General features: G+C 41.9%; 1 protein-coding gene across 7 annotated transcripts in view; it reads left to right on the top strand.

Moving 5' to 3' along the window:
* The window catches only part of LOC105187233 (uncharacterized protein CG43867), a 159,957-nt gene that overhangs the window by 116,293 nt on the left and 27,424 nt on the right, over positions 1 to 16,240 (top strand). For 6 of the 7 annotated variants that reach the window (XM_025304561.1, XM_025304564.1, XM_025304562.1 and 3 more), the window contains exon 3: positions 8,422 to 8,484. In XM_025304561.1, the coding sequence (XP_025160346.1) occupies positions 8,422 to 8,484 (63 nt within the window). Of the gene's footprint in view, positions 1 to 8,421; positions 8,485 to 11,289; positions 11,783 to 16,240 lie in introns of those variants that run through there. The other variant, XM_025304566.1, reaches the window with a different exon arrangement.

Below are 16,240 nucleotides of genomic sequence, written 5' to 3'. Positions count from 1 at the left end.
TGTAAGACCTTCATGTCTGATTTATTCCGACTCTATTACACTAATTTACTTCCCCATATATTATGCATTATATAATATTAGGAGGTTGAATTAGTTTTGGTCTTTAGTAATAGATGGCTTTGATAACAAGTTAACGGTTAGTACAAATATTGAAATCTGGCAACACTGAAAGATTTGACATTTCTTTATGACAGTTTATGACAGTCAATAATTACGAGGATGTGCAAAAATAGGTGTCTGATCGGATTGCTTCGAAAGACACATCGTTCTATCGTCGCGGAATCGCTAGAAAGATGGGAAAAAGTCACAGCTAACGACGGAAAATATTTTCATTGATGTAAATTTAACTATTTCTTTAAAATAAAAATAAAAAATTTGACAAAATAAGACAGAACTAATTTGACCTCCTAACTAAAAGTAGCATTAATATAGACTATATAGGCTATTTTTATACATAGACTATTTTTATATATAGATTATTTTTACTATTATATTCATTACATTTGATTTTTAATGAAAGAGCCTCAGAGGCTTTTTTATCCAGAGATGAAGGCTAAATATATCAATTCACAAACTCTCGGCGAATTTTCGACACAGCTCGCGACTCGTGCGAGTCGAGAAACGCAAAAGCGGGAACTGCGAAAAGAAGCAAGAGGCGATTCTTGGCGATCGCGAGAACACTTTCCGTTGTCGAGGATCGGCGCATAACTTGCCGAAATGTATGCGCGCGGTGATTCATATCGCTCCTTTCTTATTTACTTAACCTCGCGCCACCGCCGCGCGATCGTTTTTAATAACAAAATGGAAACGTGTCGAACGTGAAAAGTACGTGAATCGCGTAGCCGGAGGTAATTTCCGCGTTCGCATTTTTCCAGGCCGCCGGTCACCGGCAAGAAGAAAACCAAGCAACATCACCCCCGTTCTTTTTACCGCCGCCCACCCGTCTCTCTTTCCCTCCCCCTCGCCGTACACTTTCCGTGATTCTCTCCGCGGCACGCGACAGCATCGGGGGAACCGGCCATAAATTCCCCGCGCACAAAGCGAACGAAATTCAAGAAAGTAGCCGGCGCGCGCCGCACTTCTCTATGTCTCGCGTCACGCAAGCACCGATAACATTAACGAGCCAATCCTCGCGACGTCCCGGCGCGCGCAGGATCCTCCGGCGATCGAAACATGAAAGGGTGTGTTATCGTGCCTTTCGCGACTTTCGTCCCCTGTGTTTCACGCACGGCATCCGCGGGATTACGAGTAGGCAGGCAGGCAGGCACTACCGCCCCCGGAGAAAAAGGCCACTCACCTCCACCTTTCCGCTCCGAAAAAGAAGAAAAAGCGCGTCCCTTTAATGACGCGAGGTCTCTCCGAGGGCCTCGAGAACAGCACGTGTGAGTCGCGTGCGCACGCGCGCGCGCGAGAGTGCGGTCCTCGTGTGGCCCTCTACGAGTGCGGATGTTGTTTCACGCTCGTGAAGGCCCGCGATAATCCGCCGGGAAATTTTTCATTTCGCACCATCCGCCAGTACTTGCAAGGCCACCGCCTCGCTTGAACAATCGTGTTTGTTGTTAATTAGAATTGACAAGCGCGATTGGTCAATTCCAATGAAGTAACCAACTAGTTAAGTTCGTCACAATTGGTAGAAACGAGCGTAAAGCCCGTATCAAACTATGGATTGGGATTGAGATTGGATTGAAACTTGATCAATTGGAAAAAAGAAAGTAATCTCAAATATAGTAAACTTAGCCCTGATTAAGGAGGTTAGATTTCAATCCAATATTCAATCCCAACCCGTAGTCTGATACAGGCTTAAGTCTTCCAGCCCGTCTTTGTTGCGCGAATCGGATGCATCAGGGGATTGAATTAATTCGTGCCGTTTTTTACTTGGAATATTTATTATTTTCATAATATGTTACAATCGGACATCGATCGAAATAATTGTCATTGCTTTCGACTACGGCTTGCCATCTTCCTGGTAAAAGCTGGGTCCCTCGTCGAAAGGAGGACCTGTCTTCTGAGGCAATCCAATCATCGACCCATTTTCGGAGTTCCCGAAGTTGGCGAAGTGCGTGTCTTCCAAGGTGTGTTGCATGGAATGCGGAACAGGTGAAAATAGGAAGGAGCAGGATCGGGGGAATATGCCGGGTGCAGCAAAGCTTCCCATTCCAGGCCCATCAGTGTTTCTTTAACCGTTCTTGCCACGTGCGGTCTAGTGTTGTCATGTTAGGAGCTCACTTTCCGCTTATTACTGACTACTAACGGCCTTTTTTTGCATCAATTCGTCGTTCAATCCCTCCGGTTGGCGTTGATAAAGTGTGGCATTAACCGCTTCACTGGGATTCAGGTGCTCATGATACATCACGCCTTCCATATCCCACCAAATGCATAGCATTATCTTCTTTCCGTGAATATTCTGTTTCGGTGTCAATGTTGAAAGTTGGCCGGGGTCCACCCACTACTTCCTCCGTTTTGAATTTTCATATTATCCATTTTTCGTCCCCAGTCATAATGTGCCACAAAAAGTTGTTCTTCCCATGTTTAGCAAGCAAGGAAATGCAAATGTTCAAGCGATTCAACTTTGAACTTTCTAACAATTGATGAGGCACCCATTTCCTCTCCTTGTGGATATTTCCTAGGATATGTAGCCGCTTCGAAACGGTTGATTTGTCGACTCCGAGAACTACTGACAATTCTTTAAGCGTCTGTGCTGGATTTTCATCCTGCAATTCTTCGTCGTCAAATTTTTTTCGGCTGCCCTGAGCGTTTCTTGTCTTGAACTTCAATATCACCTTCTTTGAAACGTCGCATATATTTGCTACACGTTCTTTCCGAAGAAGTAGCTTCGCCATAAGTGTCCAGAAGCAATTAATAAGCTTCAGCTGCACTTTTTTTCAAGTCAAAGTAATAAAGAAGCACGTGTCAGAAAAATACTTTATCGCGTTCCATATTTGCTTCACTCCTTATCATCTTCTTCTATACACAGAAACGACCTTTGTTGACTGAATGTTGTTTAAAAGTGACGAGATGTATAACTCCTAAAACCTAACGATTATGGCATGAACTAAAGTAACATCCAGAACCATCTGTTCTTTAGATGATAAAAATTTCGATTCAAATGAAAGTATCAAAAACCACTTAGTTTAGTTTTTTGCCAATAAGGACCAGAAGTTCTACGAGCGTAAAATCATGTTATTATCTCAAAGATGGCAAAAGGTGTTGAAACAAAATGGGCAATATTTAACAGAATAAAACTTTTCTCTCTATTAAAAATATCGCCTTTTATTTTCATGCAGAAAACCGAAATTACTTTCCGTACAACCTCCCGAACAGCAATAGCATTTCTACATCTACGCAAGTGCACTCCAAAAATTTCAGCTCGCCGGCTCACAGGGAGCCCCTCGGAATTACAGGCCGCGAAGGGCCAAGGCGTATTAAAGCAGCACAGATGAACCAGTCAAAGGGCCAGCCAAGATGAGCTGTGCTGTGCGCTTATGACGAGATACTCGCGTTGTCTTGAATATTATCTTGCGGATTACGCTCGGCGACGCGCATCAGCTCACCGATATCATTTGATCATCGCGAGGAAAGAAGGCGGATTTCGCGGCGCTGACGACAGTTTGAGAGATCCCGCGACGGCGCATCCCCTTTGCGGCTAATGTACCAGTCCTCTCTCTCTCTCTCTCTCTCTCTCTCTCTCTCTCTCTCTCTCTCTCTCTCTCTCTCTCTCTCTCTCTCTCTCTCCTCCCCCTCCACCTCCCACCTTCCCGCGCGCCCCACGCGGGCGGATTTCCCTTTCTGGCAAGCCGCTCGCGCTGGCGCGCGCGCGGCGAGTTTCCCTCTCGGCATTAAGAGGAATATTTCTGCGTTTCTCCTCGGCCTCGCGCTCTTCTCCCTTTCGTCTCTCGCGCGCCCTTTGCTTTTTTCTGCCGCCGCGACGCCAGATGCTGCTAACTGCGCCCTCCTTGATGAGATCCTGCTCCCTCCTCCTACTCCTCCTCCGCTTCGCTGTGTGCTCCGACATGCCTCCCTCTGCCGATCCATCTTCCTCGAAAGAGACGAGATCGCGCTACGCGGTCGCTTTATTTGCCGGAGCGAGAGATAGATAGATAGCAGGACAGTGGGCGGAAGGGGGGAGCGAAACGCAAGGAAGTACAAATTCTTTCTGTTCGCCAGCTCCTTTTATTATCGCGCTGTGCCTGATGATTACTTCACGACCGCTGATATCGCGCCGGGCGAAGCACCGGAAAGACGTAAAAGTGAAGTAAGGAAGAATGAGCGCCAAATCATCGCTCTCGTCGACTTCATATCAGCATTGGCTCGGATCACTAATCAGAACTAATCGTCGTAATTAACAAGTTGTCGCAATGAGCAGTAGCCCGGCAAGGTTGCAAAGTGGAGCGAGTCTGACTCGCAGCGGCGAAGGATGCGATTATGAAGGGACGGAAAAGTTGACTCCGGAGATCGATCGAGGAATCGCGGTCGTTCAAGTCAGAAAGTCGTGAGACATTCACACACACACACACACACACTCTCTCTCTCTTTAAACGAGATTTCCGCAAAGGATATTCGCGCTAACGCGCACACGCGTATCAATCTCCGTTGGATCGAGCCGGTGTTAGAGTCCAGTTTAGCTCCATCGTAATCATTAAACTGTCATCGAGTACGCCTAACCAAGTGCGCCTCGTCCATGGACTTAACCAAGTTTGATGAAACTTTCCCTCGCGAAATTAGACGACATCGAACATGCTCGCACGTCAAACTTTCTTGGACGGAAGCGTCTTACCTCTCGAGAACACTATGAATTTGCTACACGTTACTGGGATATTAAAGGTCTTTATCAGCCGTCCTTGGCAACGACGTCAGAAGTGGGAGAAATACGAGCGATTCTTGCGCTTCTCCGACTGACATCGCATCAACTCGTCGGAGCAGACCATCACGAAACGTCGTGAGAACCCTGTTGTCAGTCTGATAAATTGAAGTCGGACGAGCGTGATCAAGAGCCTCGGAAAGAGCCGGTTATTTGTTTCAAATACTGGAATATTTGAATGCAAAAGTCTATGCCCGATTCCGATTCCGTCATTAGAAGAGGTATATGATAGCATCATTGATTGCTATTAGGAGATTGGATTAATTCTGGTCCCTAGCAATAGATGGCTTTAGTGACAAATTAATGGATACTACGAATGTTGAAATCTGACAACACTGAAAAATTTGACATTTCAGTATGTACCAGGGTTTCCCAAACTTTTTTGTATTTCGCACTCTCTACAAAATAATTATTCGTATGTTTTATGATAAAAATTAGTTGTTAGGGTTTTAAGCTAAGAAGTTAATTTATAATAATTTATTATTATATAGTATTGTTTTATAGAAATTAACTATCATTTTAATATTATAAAATTATTACCCACTGTATTAAGCAACAATATCAAGCGATACGTAATGAATATATACGTACAGATACATAAAAAATATATAATAACATTTTTTTTTAATTTGATGGTAAAAATTATTTTTACCATTGTTTTACCGGATTATTCCAGAATTCATCTTAATCATTACTAATTACTTTCCCTCGCACTCCTAAGAATGTTTTTTGCACCCCCAGTTGGGAACCTCTGCTTTACGTAACAGTTACGTAACGTAACAGTTTGCACGCTATTGTTATTGATAGTTTCATTGTTTATACGCGTCCAAAATGGATCGTAATTAAAAAATTGTATTTTCGATATACGTTACTTTTTTGTTTGATTTGAAGAAATCGCCAACTGAACCTCATGAAATGCTTGTTACAACTTATGATGATCAAAAGTGCAAAATCGTTTGAATGTCGCTATGTCTGCTTGCCAGATAGGAAAAAAGAGTTTTTTGTGGTGAATTATAACTGGAAATGAAAAGTGGATTTATTTTGATAATCCAGAGCGAAAAGAATCATGGGTTGTTCCAGGACAACCATCAACATCGACACCAGATCGGAACACTCACGATCACAAAGTAAAGTTCTGTATTTGGTGGGATATAGAAGGTGTGATATACTATGAGTTTCTAAAACCGAATGGAACAGTTACGAGGGAGCGATACCAGCAACAATTAAACAAACTAAATGATGAATTGATGTAAAAGAAAAAGCCAGCAATAATCAGCAATAGACACAAGGTGATTCTTTTGCATGATAATGCTCGTCCACATGTTGCTTCAATAGTAAAATAAACATTGTTAGAGCTCGAATGGGAAATCCTTCCGCAATCAGCGTATTCTCCAAACCTACCATCACCTGATTATTATCTATTCCGATTGATGCACTACGCTTTGGCAGATACACACATCAATAATTACGAGGATGTGCAAAAAGGAATGTCTGATTGGATTAGTTCGAAAGGCAGATCGTTCTATCGTCGCGAGATTGCTATGTTGCCGGAAAGATGGGAAAGAGTTGACAGCTGACGACGGAAGATATTTTGATTGCTGTAAATTTAACCATTTCTTTAAAATAAAGATAAAAAAGTTAACAAAATAAGACCAGAATGAATTCAACCTCCTAATATGTCTGCGTATTGTACATCGTTGGGAAAATGACATATTCAGTTGTCATTTGAACGAATGATTCATGCGTTTTGATTGAATTTACGTTGTGAAAAAGAGAATTTTGAAAATGAACGAAAAAAGGGTGCATTTATGGCATATTACGCTTTATGAGTCTTGGAACGGTGCAACAGTTGGGACCGCCGTAAGAAACATTCAAGATGTGCATCAGGACCGTACGCCAGCAGCTCGAACTGCTAAGAAATAGTTTGCGAAATTTAGACGCGGTGATTTCCATCTTGACGACTAGCCACGCTCTGACCGACCTTCTGATATAGATGATTACATCGTGCGCAATTTAGCGCAAAATAACTCACGAATTACAAAAAAACTTGATGAGAGATTGGACACTGATAAATCGGCTGCATTTTGGCATTTAGAAAAGATCGAGTACGCTTTGAAACTCGATATGTAGATGCTACATTTGCTAACTGAAGCGAGCAAATTGATTCGAGTTTCAGCAGTTTCCTTACTTGGTCGACTAAATAAAGATCCGGTTTTGGATTGACTGGCGGTGAAAAAATGGATTCTATACGACAATGTTCAACGCGAACGTACTTGGGAACCAGCATTGTTCTCCCAAACTAGGTTGACGAAAGAATCAGCCTCAGATGACGAGGAGAAATTAACAGTAAATCTATTAGTACCAGACTTCCTAAAATCAAAAGTTCTGTTAAGAAGCTGCCTAATGTTTTCCATACTATTCAATTTTGTAGTCAACTTAAGGACAGCAATCGACGCCCTCTCGTCACGTGAGGAGGGGTGCACCTTCTCAATAATGACCAAATGAGCATGTAGAATCCATGTCAAAAACCAATTTGTATCCCGAGAAGATGAGGTTCTCTGTTTGGTGGGATTGTAAAGGAATAATTTATTTTGAGTTGCCCCTCGTCAGACGATTACCGAGTTGATCAGACGATTAACTCTAACAGGCATTGTCAACAATTAGGCAATTTGAAGCAATTCAGGAGAAGTTTCCAATTCCAATCAATCGTGAGGGAGTCGTCTTTCACCACAACACACAGTGCAAAAGCACACATTGCGAAACAGACTCTGTGTAAACTAAAGAAACCGAAATGGAATGCCAGATCGCACCATCAGACTATCACTTGTTTCGACCATTGCTAAATAATTTAAGTGAAAAAAAAATTCTTTGGAAGCCGTCAAAAGCATCATTTTTCTTTTTCAACCCAAAATTGAGGTCCTTTTATAATCGAGGCGTCCGTGAGCCAACAGAACGTTGGGAAAGGATTGTAGAAAACAACGGCGATTACATCCTTGATTAATAAAAAGAATCTTACAAGCCAGATTACTGCTGGAGTTTTAATAAGAAATCGGCCATGACCTCGTCCAACACGCAGAAATCGTTCAGTTTTTTCTGTGCGATCAGATTGGCGACATAGTTTCCAACACACTTTACGAGCCTGCTCGCGATCGAAACGGCGTTACGTAAGTCGCGAGAAGCAGTACGGATCTCGCAATTTACTGGCTCCTTAAACGACATCGTTCGCGACGACTGACCGAGGTGTTCCAAACTTACGCCTGCGTCAAATGATCGCGATCCGTGCATTCAATTTGATCGCGTTTAAGAAGATTTATCGTTGCTAGTGGCTTTATCGTTGGCGTCCGACTCGCGAACGGAATCGATATTTCGTTAACGCTCGTCAAACGGGATCGTAAGAGAGAAAAATTACACGCCTCCTGATTTCGCGAGGCGTTATTTTGCATTTTAGCGACGGAGGCTGGTAATATCACGGCTAAAAGCCGAGGCGATCGTTTATCTCATGAAACGCCATTAATCTCGCGCAAGCTGACGTATCGCTCAAACGATCCTGCTTTTTGTTTCAGCTCTCCGAACTCGAGCAGCGAGTATTAGAAGCGGAGGGCAGGGCCGATGAAGCAGAGGACAAGGTAAGCAGACGCTGTATCAATATTCTGCCAAATTGGAAATGCAAAAGCACGCGAGTGTCCAAGGCAGAGGGAGGGGGTAGCCTTGAGTAGACGCTGGTAGAGCTGGGCTAGGGAGAATGCGAGAACCGTGGGAAAATCCAGAATCCTACATTACACGCCTGGAATTATGATTACAAGGATTTTCACTCGATGGGGAATTGCCAAAAGAGAAAACATGTTGCCGAGGGACAGCACATCGTCCACATATTTCGCATTTCGACAACCTATCGATTCCTCACCCGACCATTGCTCATCCCACGTAAGGTTTACCCTTTTTCGAGGAACTTTTCACACTGATTATGCATTAATGCATCGAGTGTATATTAAAGCGTTCGGAAATGACATCCTTTGCATTCTGAAAACAGTTTCGGAAACTTTGGTTTTAGTTATAAGGTTGGTAGAGGCCTTAAACTAACTTTGATACGTTCCAGAATTGATCATGCTTAGGTGTTCACAGTCATGTACTGGAAAGCAAAACAGTTTCGACAGCCTTTTTTTTCTAGTGACATTGATAATCCATGTAGTTGTGAATTTGAGAATCACTGCTCGTATAGAATACATAGAGCAGTCTCAAGATCGTTGGGATTAGAGAGACATACACCATTGGGGTTAGAGAGACTTGCGATCTTTTGCGCAAATTCTTGAGCAGTGGCTCCTAAATTTTACAACTAGACTAATTACTAATGTTTGTAAAAAACAAAAACACTGTCGAAACTGTTTTGCTTTCCAGCGTACTTTTTCAGTCGTGTACTATTTCTGTTTACAAACTTGGTTTAATTATCAATTTTGTGATATCAGATAGAGAAATGGGTAAATTTTTTATTGTTTACTATTTTGATTAGCGAATCTCCCGATCGTAAGGTTGATTGTGTGTATCAACTGATCAATTACAGAACGTCTCTAAGTTAGTTTAAGGCCTACCAACCTTGTAACTAAAACCAAAGTTTCTAAAACCGATTTCGGAACGTAAACGGAATTGTTAACATCGTTGTTCTTCTTCGAAGTGTAAAGGCCCATCTACAATGGCTGCAAGAATAAGGTTGTAAGCGTAAGCAGTAAGAAATGGACCAACCATAATCGATTATTCTTATAATAATCGATTGTGGTTGGTCTATTTCTTACTTCTTACGCTTAGAACCTTATTCTTGCAGCCATTGTAGATGGGCCTTAACAGTGGTCAGTGCAACAACTTAGTATACTAGCTGCCTAAGTCTTGAGCTAGTGCAGCCGGTTCAGTGCAGGTTTGTAGTGAAACCTGGTTTAATTTTAAAAGTAAATATACAACACACGTAATCTTACTTAATGAGCCAGGCTGGCTGCTGCATTGTGTGGCGTTCTTTCTTGCACTTTTGCACCGATGTGAACCACACTGTACTTATCTGTCCTAGTTCAGTTCAGTTCAATTCATCTCAGCACTAGTGCTGTTTTCGTGCTTCGAAAAAGAACTCTATTGTACTCACTTGTCATAGTTCAGTGTAAAGCCCTAAATCATCAGACCAATAATCAGAGGTGCACATACACGTTACCCTCTCCATTTCCCATAGTCAACATATTGGCCCCGCAACAAACAGCTGATCGCTTTTAAAGTAATCTCTGACACAATTTGGTCATTCAGAAATGTTTTTACTTTGATTGCAACATTGTAATCAACGTGAAAAAAGAGATTTTTGAAGTTTCGGAATATCGAACAAGAAATGTCGATACATGACAACGATATCTTGTTAAAACGATAAAGTAATATTATATGACATTTGTTTTGTTCGTTGTTGTCTCGGAACTCGGAGCTCATTTTGTTAATAACATTACAAATATTAATCTTTTCCGCTCGGAAATATCAGCTATAGGTCTAACATTCCTGGTTCTGATTGAAGTCGCGGTCAGCCGATCAGCAAGCGAGCCTCCGATTGCGCTTCTCTGATTATTCAGGACTCTAGTGCAATGCAGTTCAATTTATTTCAGTGTTAGTACAGTTTACGTGCTTCGAAAAAGGACAAACCCAGTGTTTTCACCTGTCCCAGTTCAGTTCAGTTCAATTCGGTTCAATATTTGTGCAGTTTTTGCCTCGAAGAAGAACAAACTTCTAGTTGAGGTGATCGGACCTCACGGTAGACCCTGGATGGAGCCTCCTGTCTTATCAAGCAGGATTCATCCTCTTCAAGATTATTTACCCCCGTTCTATACCGTACACTGGCATAGTACACTCGCCATGTTCCTTTACCGACGACGACGGCGACGACGACGAGCCGACCCGTTTCCACGCCCCCGCGAGCGTTTCTTACCCTCTTAAATCTAGCTTTACCGACGGTTACTCTCGAAATCTCCTTCCCTATATGGTGCACTGTGGAGACCTCGAATTTACCAGCCGGAGGCAAGCCAGGTGCTCACTTTCGGCAAGCCCGCCGATGATACTTCCGTTACAACGCAAACGGAAACGCGAAGAGAGACGAGAAGCAAGCTCGCCTCGCGCGCCAGAAAAATCACGTCGTAAAACATCACGTAAATAATCGCAAAACGTAGCAACACTCTCGAAACTGTCGGCAGCTCTTTTTCAGACTCGACTGATTACGGAGAGCGGGCTTTCCCAAGCGAAGCCGAATGCTCGCTGCCAGTTGCGATTGATGAAAGCTATCTCGAGGCTGTACCACGTCCGCTATCAGCCTCACTCGATGAATGCAACCACCCTCTTGCCTGAAATCGATCGCCACCCTCTGCGTTAATTAAAGTTTCACGTAAAAAAGCGGGTAGTCTCTGGCGTGAGGGGGAAGGGGGGTTGAAACTCCGTTATCGTTGCCGCCGCGAGGTATCGATTCATCGCAGCGATGTGTGTCGGTGCCCGTCGGTATCCGTCGGTATTTTAACAGAGAGTGCAAGAGAAAGGGAGAAAGCGCGAGAGAAAGAGCAAGAGAGGGAACGAGCGAGAGGGCGAAAGACTGATAGGAGTAGCAAGATGGCCGTGCGGCCGGCCGGCGAGGTCGTCGTTTTGTTATGACCCCGAAATTTGCTCCGGCGAAAGCACGTGCGCCCGCGACGGTACGTTCTCGCAGTGTCGCGTGAAGGCGATCATCGTCGTCCCGATCGCGCGTCAACGCGATCGCCGCCGCCCCGTCGCTCGTCGTCGAGAACGTTGGGACGCGTCGACAGAAATCCCGGCCGTCGCTCCCGGCGAACGCCGGCGAAGGTCGAGGTCGTTGTTCCCGTTCCCGTTCCCGTTCCCCGTGCGCGAGGGAGCATGGCTCGCAGCAGGTGACATCGATGAAAGGTAAATCAGCCGATGACGCCTCGCTGATCGCGAATCGCGCGAGATCACCGACGAATTCGCGCCCCGAGGCTCGTCCTCCTCCGTGTTTATCCGCGACGGCTCGCTCACCAAGTGCTTTCGTGCGTGCGTCGAGTGATCGGGTTAGCCAAGGCGATGTGGAATGTCGGCCGCCAGATGTGTGCAGAACGCTCCGTGGAATGGATGTTTATTGTATTAGGAGGTTGAATTAATTCTGGTCTTATTTTGTCCATCTTTTTTTATCTTTGTTTTAAAGAAATGGCTAAATTTAACCATATCTTCCGTCGTTAGCTGCGACTTTTTCCCCATCCTCCTGGCAATATAGCAATTCCACGACGACAGAACGATCTGTTCTTCGAAGCAATCCAATCAGACACTCATTTTTGCACATCCTCGTCATCATTGAAGTGTGTATCTGCTAAAGCGCGTTGCATCGATCGGAATAGATGGTAATCAGATGGTGCTAGGTCTGGAGAGTACGCTAGGCGCGGAAGGATTTCCCGTTCGGGCTCTAACAATGTTTGCTTAACTATCGAAGCAACATATGGACGAACATTATCGTGCAAAAGAATCACCTTGCGCCTATTGTTAGTTATCGCTGGCCTTTTTTTTCTTTGCATCAATTCATCATTTAGTTTGTTCGATTGTTGCTGGTATCGCTCCCCCGTAACTGTTTCATTCGGTTTTAGAAGCTCATAGTACATCACACCTTCCACATCCCATCAAATACGAATAAGAACTTTGCTTCGTGACCGTGAATGTTCCGTTTTGATGTCGATGTTGATGGTTGCCCTGGAACAACCCATGATTCTTTTCGCTTTGGATTATCAAAATAAATCCACTTTTCATCTCCAGTTACAATTCGCCACCAAAAAAATCTTTTTTTCCCGTCCGGCGAGCAGACATGGCGATATTCAAGCGATTTGCAATGGTATTTTCACTTAATTCATGTGGAACCCATTTACCTTCCTTTTGAATTTTTCCCATGACGTGTAGGCGTTTAAAAATTGTTGATTTATCGACGTTGAGTTGTTTAGCCAATTGTTTTCCCGTTTAAGCGGTGTTTTCACTCATATAATGCTTGCAACTCAGAATTTCCGAATTTTCTCGGCTGATCAGTACGTTCTTTGTCACTCAAATTGAAATCACTACTTTTGAATCGTTGAAACCAACATTTACGGTTGAAATACGATGAAGCTTGATCGTTATAAGTTGTAACAAGCATTTCATGAACTTTAGTTGCCGATTTTTTCAAATCAAACAAAAAAATAATGAATGTCGAAGATGCAATTTTGTACGATCTATTTTAGAAGCACATAAACAATGAAAATCCATCAGTAACAGTAGCGCGCAAACTGTCATAGGGTGTTATAGGGAATAGTCAAATCTTTCAGTGCTGCCAGATTTCAACATTCGTACTAATTATTAACTTGTTATTAAAGCCATCTATTATTAAAGACTAGAACTAATTCAACCTCCTAATATGTCGTTTTAGATCCGTAAGTAGAAGTAACAGACCCCAGATAGCACAATGACACCCTCCGGAAATCCTAAGGGCGGACGTTGAAGATATCCATTGTGGATATCCAAATTTTATCTCGAGGCATACTTTGAATGTCCCGAAGAAGAGAAAGTAATAGCTGAATAATATCCTTTAAGATGCCTAGAGGGTGTCCTGTTGGATGTCCTTCCGTGAACTTCCACGGGATGTGGTATGGATATTCCTTAAGCCGTAATCACACTAGCAATTACCGATTGAATTCCAATTGCGATTGGCGATTAACAATTATCCAATCACATTTATAATTGTGGTTAGCAATTGCGACCACTAACTACGTATATTTTTATATCCGAAAAGGAAAGATTCAACGAAAGGTCCAGCATCGGATCAAAATGGCAAGGAACAATTATCAATATTGGAAATGCATGCAGAAACGAAAATTGTCCGCTGTGATATTTCTAATGCTCGCTGAATATAGATACTGACACTCACTTCACATAACCTCACCTACATCAATCCACTACATTGAGGAGAAGGAAAATGAGCAAAAGAAAACTCAAAATCAAATTCGCTGATGTATCATGTTTATTAGAATTATTTACTTGTTACACGTGGGCCTATAAGATATTACTTTTTGCCAAAGGGTTTCTTTTAAATCATTTCTTCCGTATGTTGGATAAGAAACATCTCACAATTATGATCAATTTTTCACAGTATGATCAATAAAAATTCCTGCTCAATAGTAAATGCTTGTTTCTTTGGTGGCATTATATATATATATATACTTATGTAATCTTATCCGAAATTTAAAAAAGAATATCTTTAAGAAAAAGAACACTATATATAGTACCGGTTGCATTACAGTCTCTGTTATATTTATCGCTTTGGCGCCTTCTTATGAACTAATCTGTCACGTGATTGAACTCGAATATTTCATTGGCTACGATTAGTCGCTGACTGCAATTGACGATTATAAAATAGAACATTGTCTAAACGGCAATCACCAATTTCAATCGGTGCCTATTTTGCCCTGATTGATTGAAAAGTAATCGCAATCCAATCGACAATCGCTAGTATGATTACTACTTTAGGCACCTCAAGGAAAAGGAAGGATCATAGTGTATTGAATTTACTGACTGCGAATTGTGTATTTTCTGTTCGAATTAAATATAAAGGGAAAAAGCTCAATTCTCAGCTGTCTCAATTCTCTAAATCGGAATTGGCTAATTGATTACATCGATAGTTCAATTTTGTTCTTAGAAACAAAAAATTTCTAGACCTTTTCAAATCTTGATCGTTTAGAATTCTAAAATCTTTTGATTTTAGAAGAAATCATGCTATTAATGTATTCGATTTGCCAAGTCCGGTTTTGGACCGAGACGAATGCTGTCTTTTCCTTATAATTTAAACAGGTTAAATATGTTACATTTCTATGGTTTATTCTTGAGACATCTTTCAAAAGATTATGCTGTCCGGGTTCTCATGCTATTTGAGACTAACGAATATGCAGTGGACATTTACGGGAGATTTATATTTTATGTTGCGTTGCAATCAATCGAGTTAACATAATTGATATACATAAAGCCTCATTTACAACACAACACAACTGAATATCCTGCAAAAACCCCAGGACATATCCTGAGTGCGTCCAGGGTATACTCGGATACTTTCAAGAAACTCCCATGTCCTGAAAATATCTCAGAACATCCTGGACATATTCAGGATCATCCTGAGGACAGCGCAGACTTCCAGCAGACATGTCCCGCTCTCCTCGAGTATAGGAATCCGCAAAAAACATCGATGTCAAGTGATCATAGATGATTACATTTCGATGTTCCGATATTTTGCCATCGATGTAACGCCTTAAGCCGTAATCACACTAGTGACTGCCGATTGGATTACGATTGCGATTGGCGATTGGTGATTAAAATAGAACATTGTCTAAATGGCAATCACCAATCTCAATCGGTGCCTGTTTTGTCCTGATTAGTTGAAAAGTGATCGCCAATCGTCAATCGCAATTGCAATCCAATCGGCAATCGCTAGTGTGATTATCGCTTTACGATACATCGATATTTTATCGATGTTTTTCTTCGATATTCTGTTTTTACACATTTAATTCTTTCATACCTCTAGGACATATATGTCCCGCTTATGAAAAAAATCATAACTTTAAGACAAATAGTTCTAGTTTAAAAAGTAAATAGTTTAAAAAGGAAAATGGAAGAGAAAAATTGCAAGATAGTGCAGACATTGCAGCTAAAAAGAAAACACCTATGAGTAAATAAGAAAAATGCAAACAGTGAGAAAATTAACCATTTACAGTCGATTATTCTCCTTACGGTCAAGAAATAATCAACTGTGATATTACTTTTACAATCCGTAAATAAGAGTTTATGGAACTCGTAAGAATTGAGATACGTCCTATTTATATCGTCTATTCTCATTTTCTCTTGCTCTACCTTGTTGATATAGCTTGTATTTCTTAATAAAAAAATCTGTGATGAGTGTATGTTGCTACGAATTTTTTATGTTCTATTAACAATATTTGCTTGTGTAATTCATTTACTGCATAATTCTTTTATTATATCGTAATCTTATGCATTAAATAAAAAGAAATTAATTTTGCACAATATACAGTAATATGCGAGAGACAAAAGAATTTAATTTTGAATAAAAACATCGATGTCAAGTAAATATCGATGTTAAGATAGAATCGATATTTATCGAATATCGATATTAAGTTTCGATGTTAATTTCGATGTCAAATATCGATGTCACTCTTACCGATGCGGAACCCTACTCGAGTACTCGAATATCTCTTTGTTGCTTTCGGGCGTTGACAAGAGCCACAGCTTGTTGTCTAGCGGTACCGAGACGTCACGTTTATACTTTTATCGTTATTTTTGCACACGTTACTTTCCAGCTTGTATGCTTTC

Source organism: Harpegnathos saltator, unplaced genomic scaffold (genome assembly GCF_003227715.2).
Source record: "Harpegnathos saltator strain DR-91 unplaced genomic scaffold, Hsal_v8.6 scaffold627, whole genome shotgun sequence".
In the NCBI taxonomy this organism is placed as follows: domain Eukaryota; kingdom Metazoa; phylum Arthropoda; class Insecta; order Hymenoptera; family Formicidae; genus Harpegnathos; species Harpegnathos saltator.
Note: the sequence above shows the minus strand (reverse complement) of the source record. Positions and strands in the feature narration are given on the sequence as shown.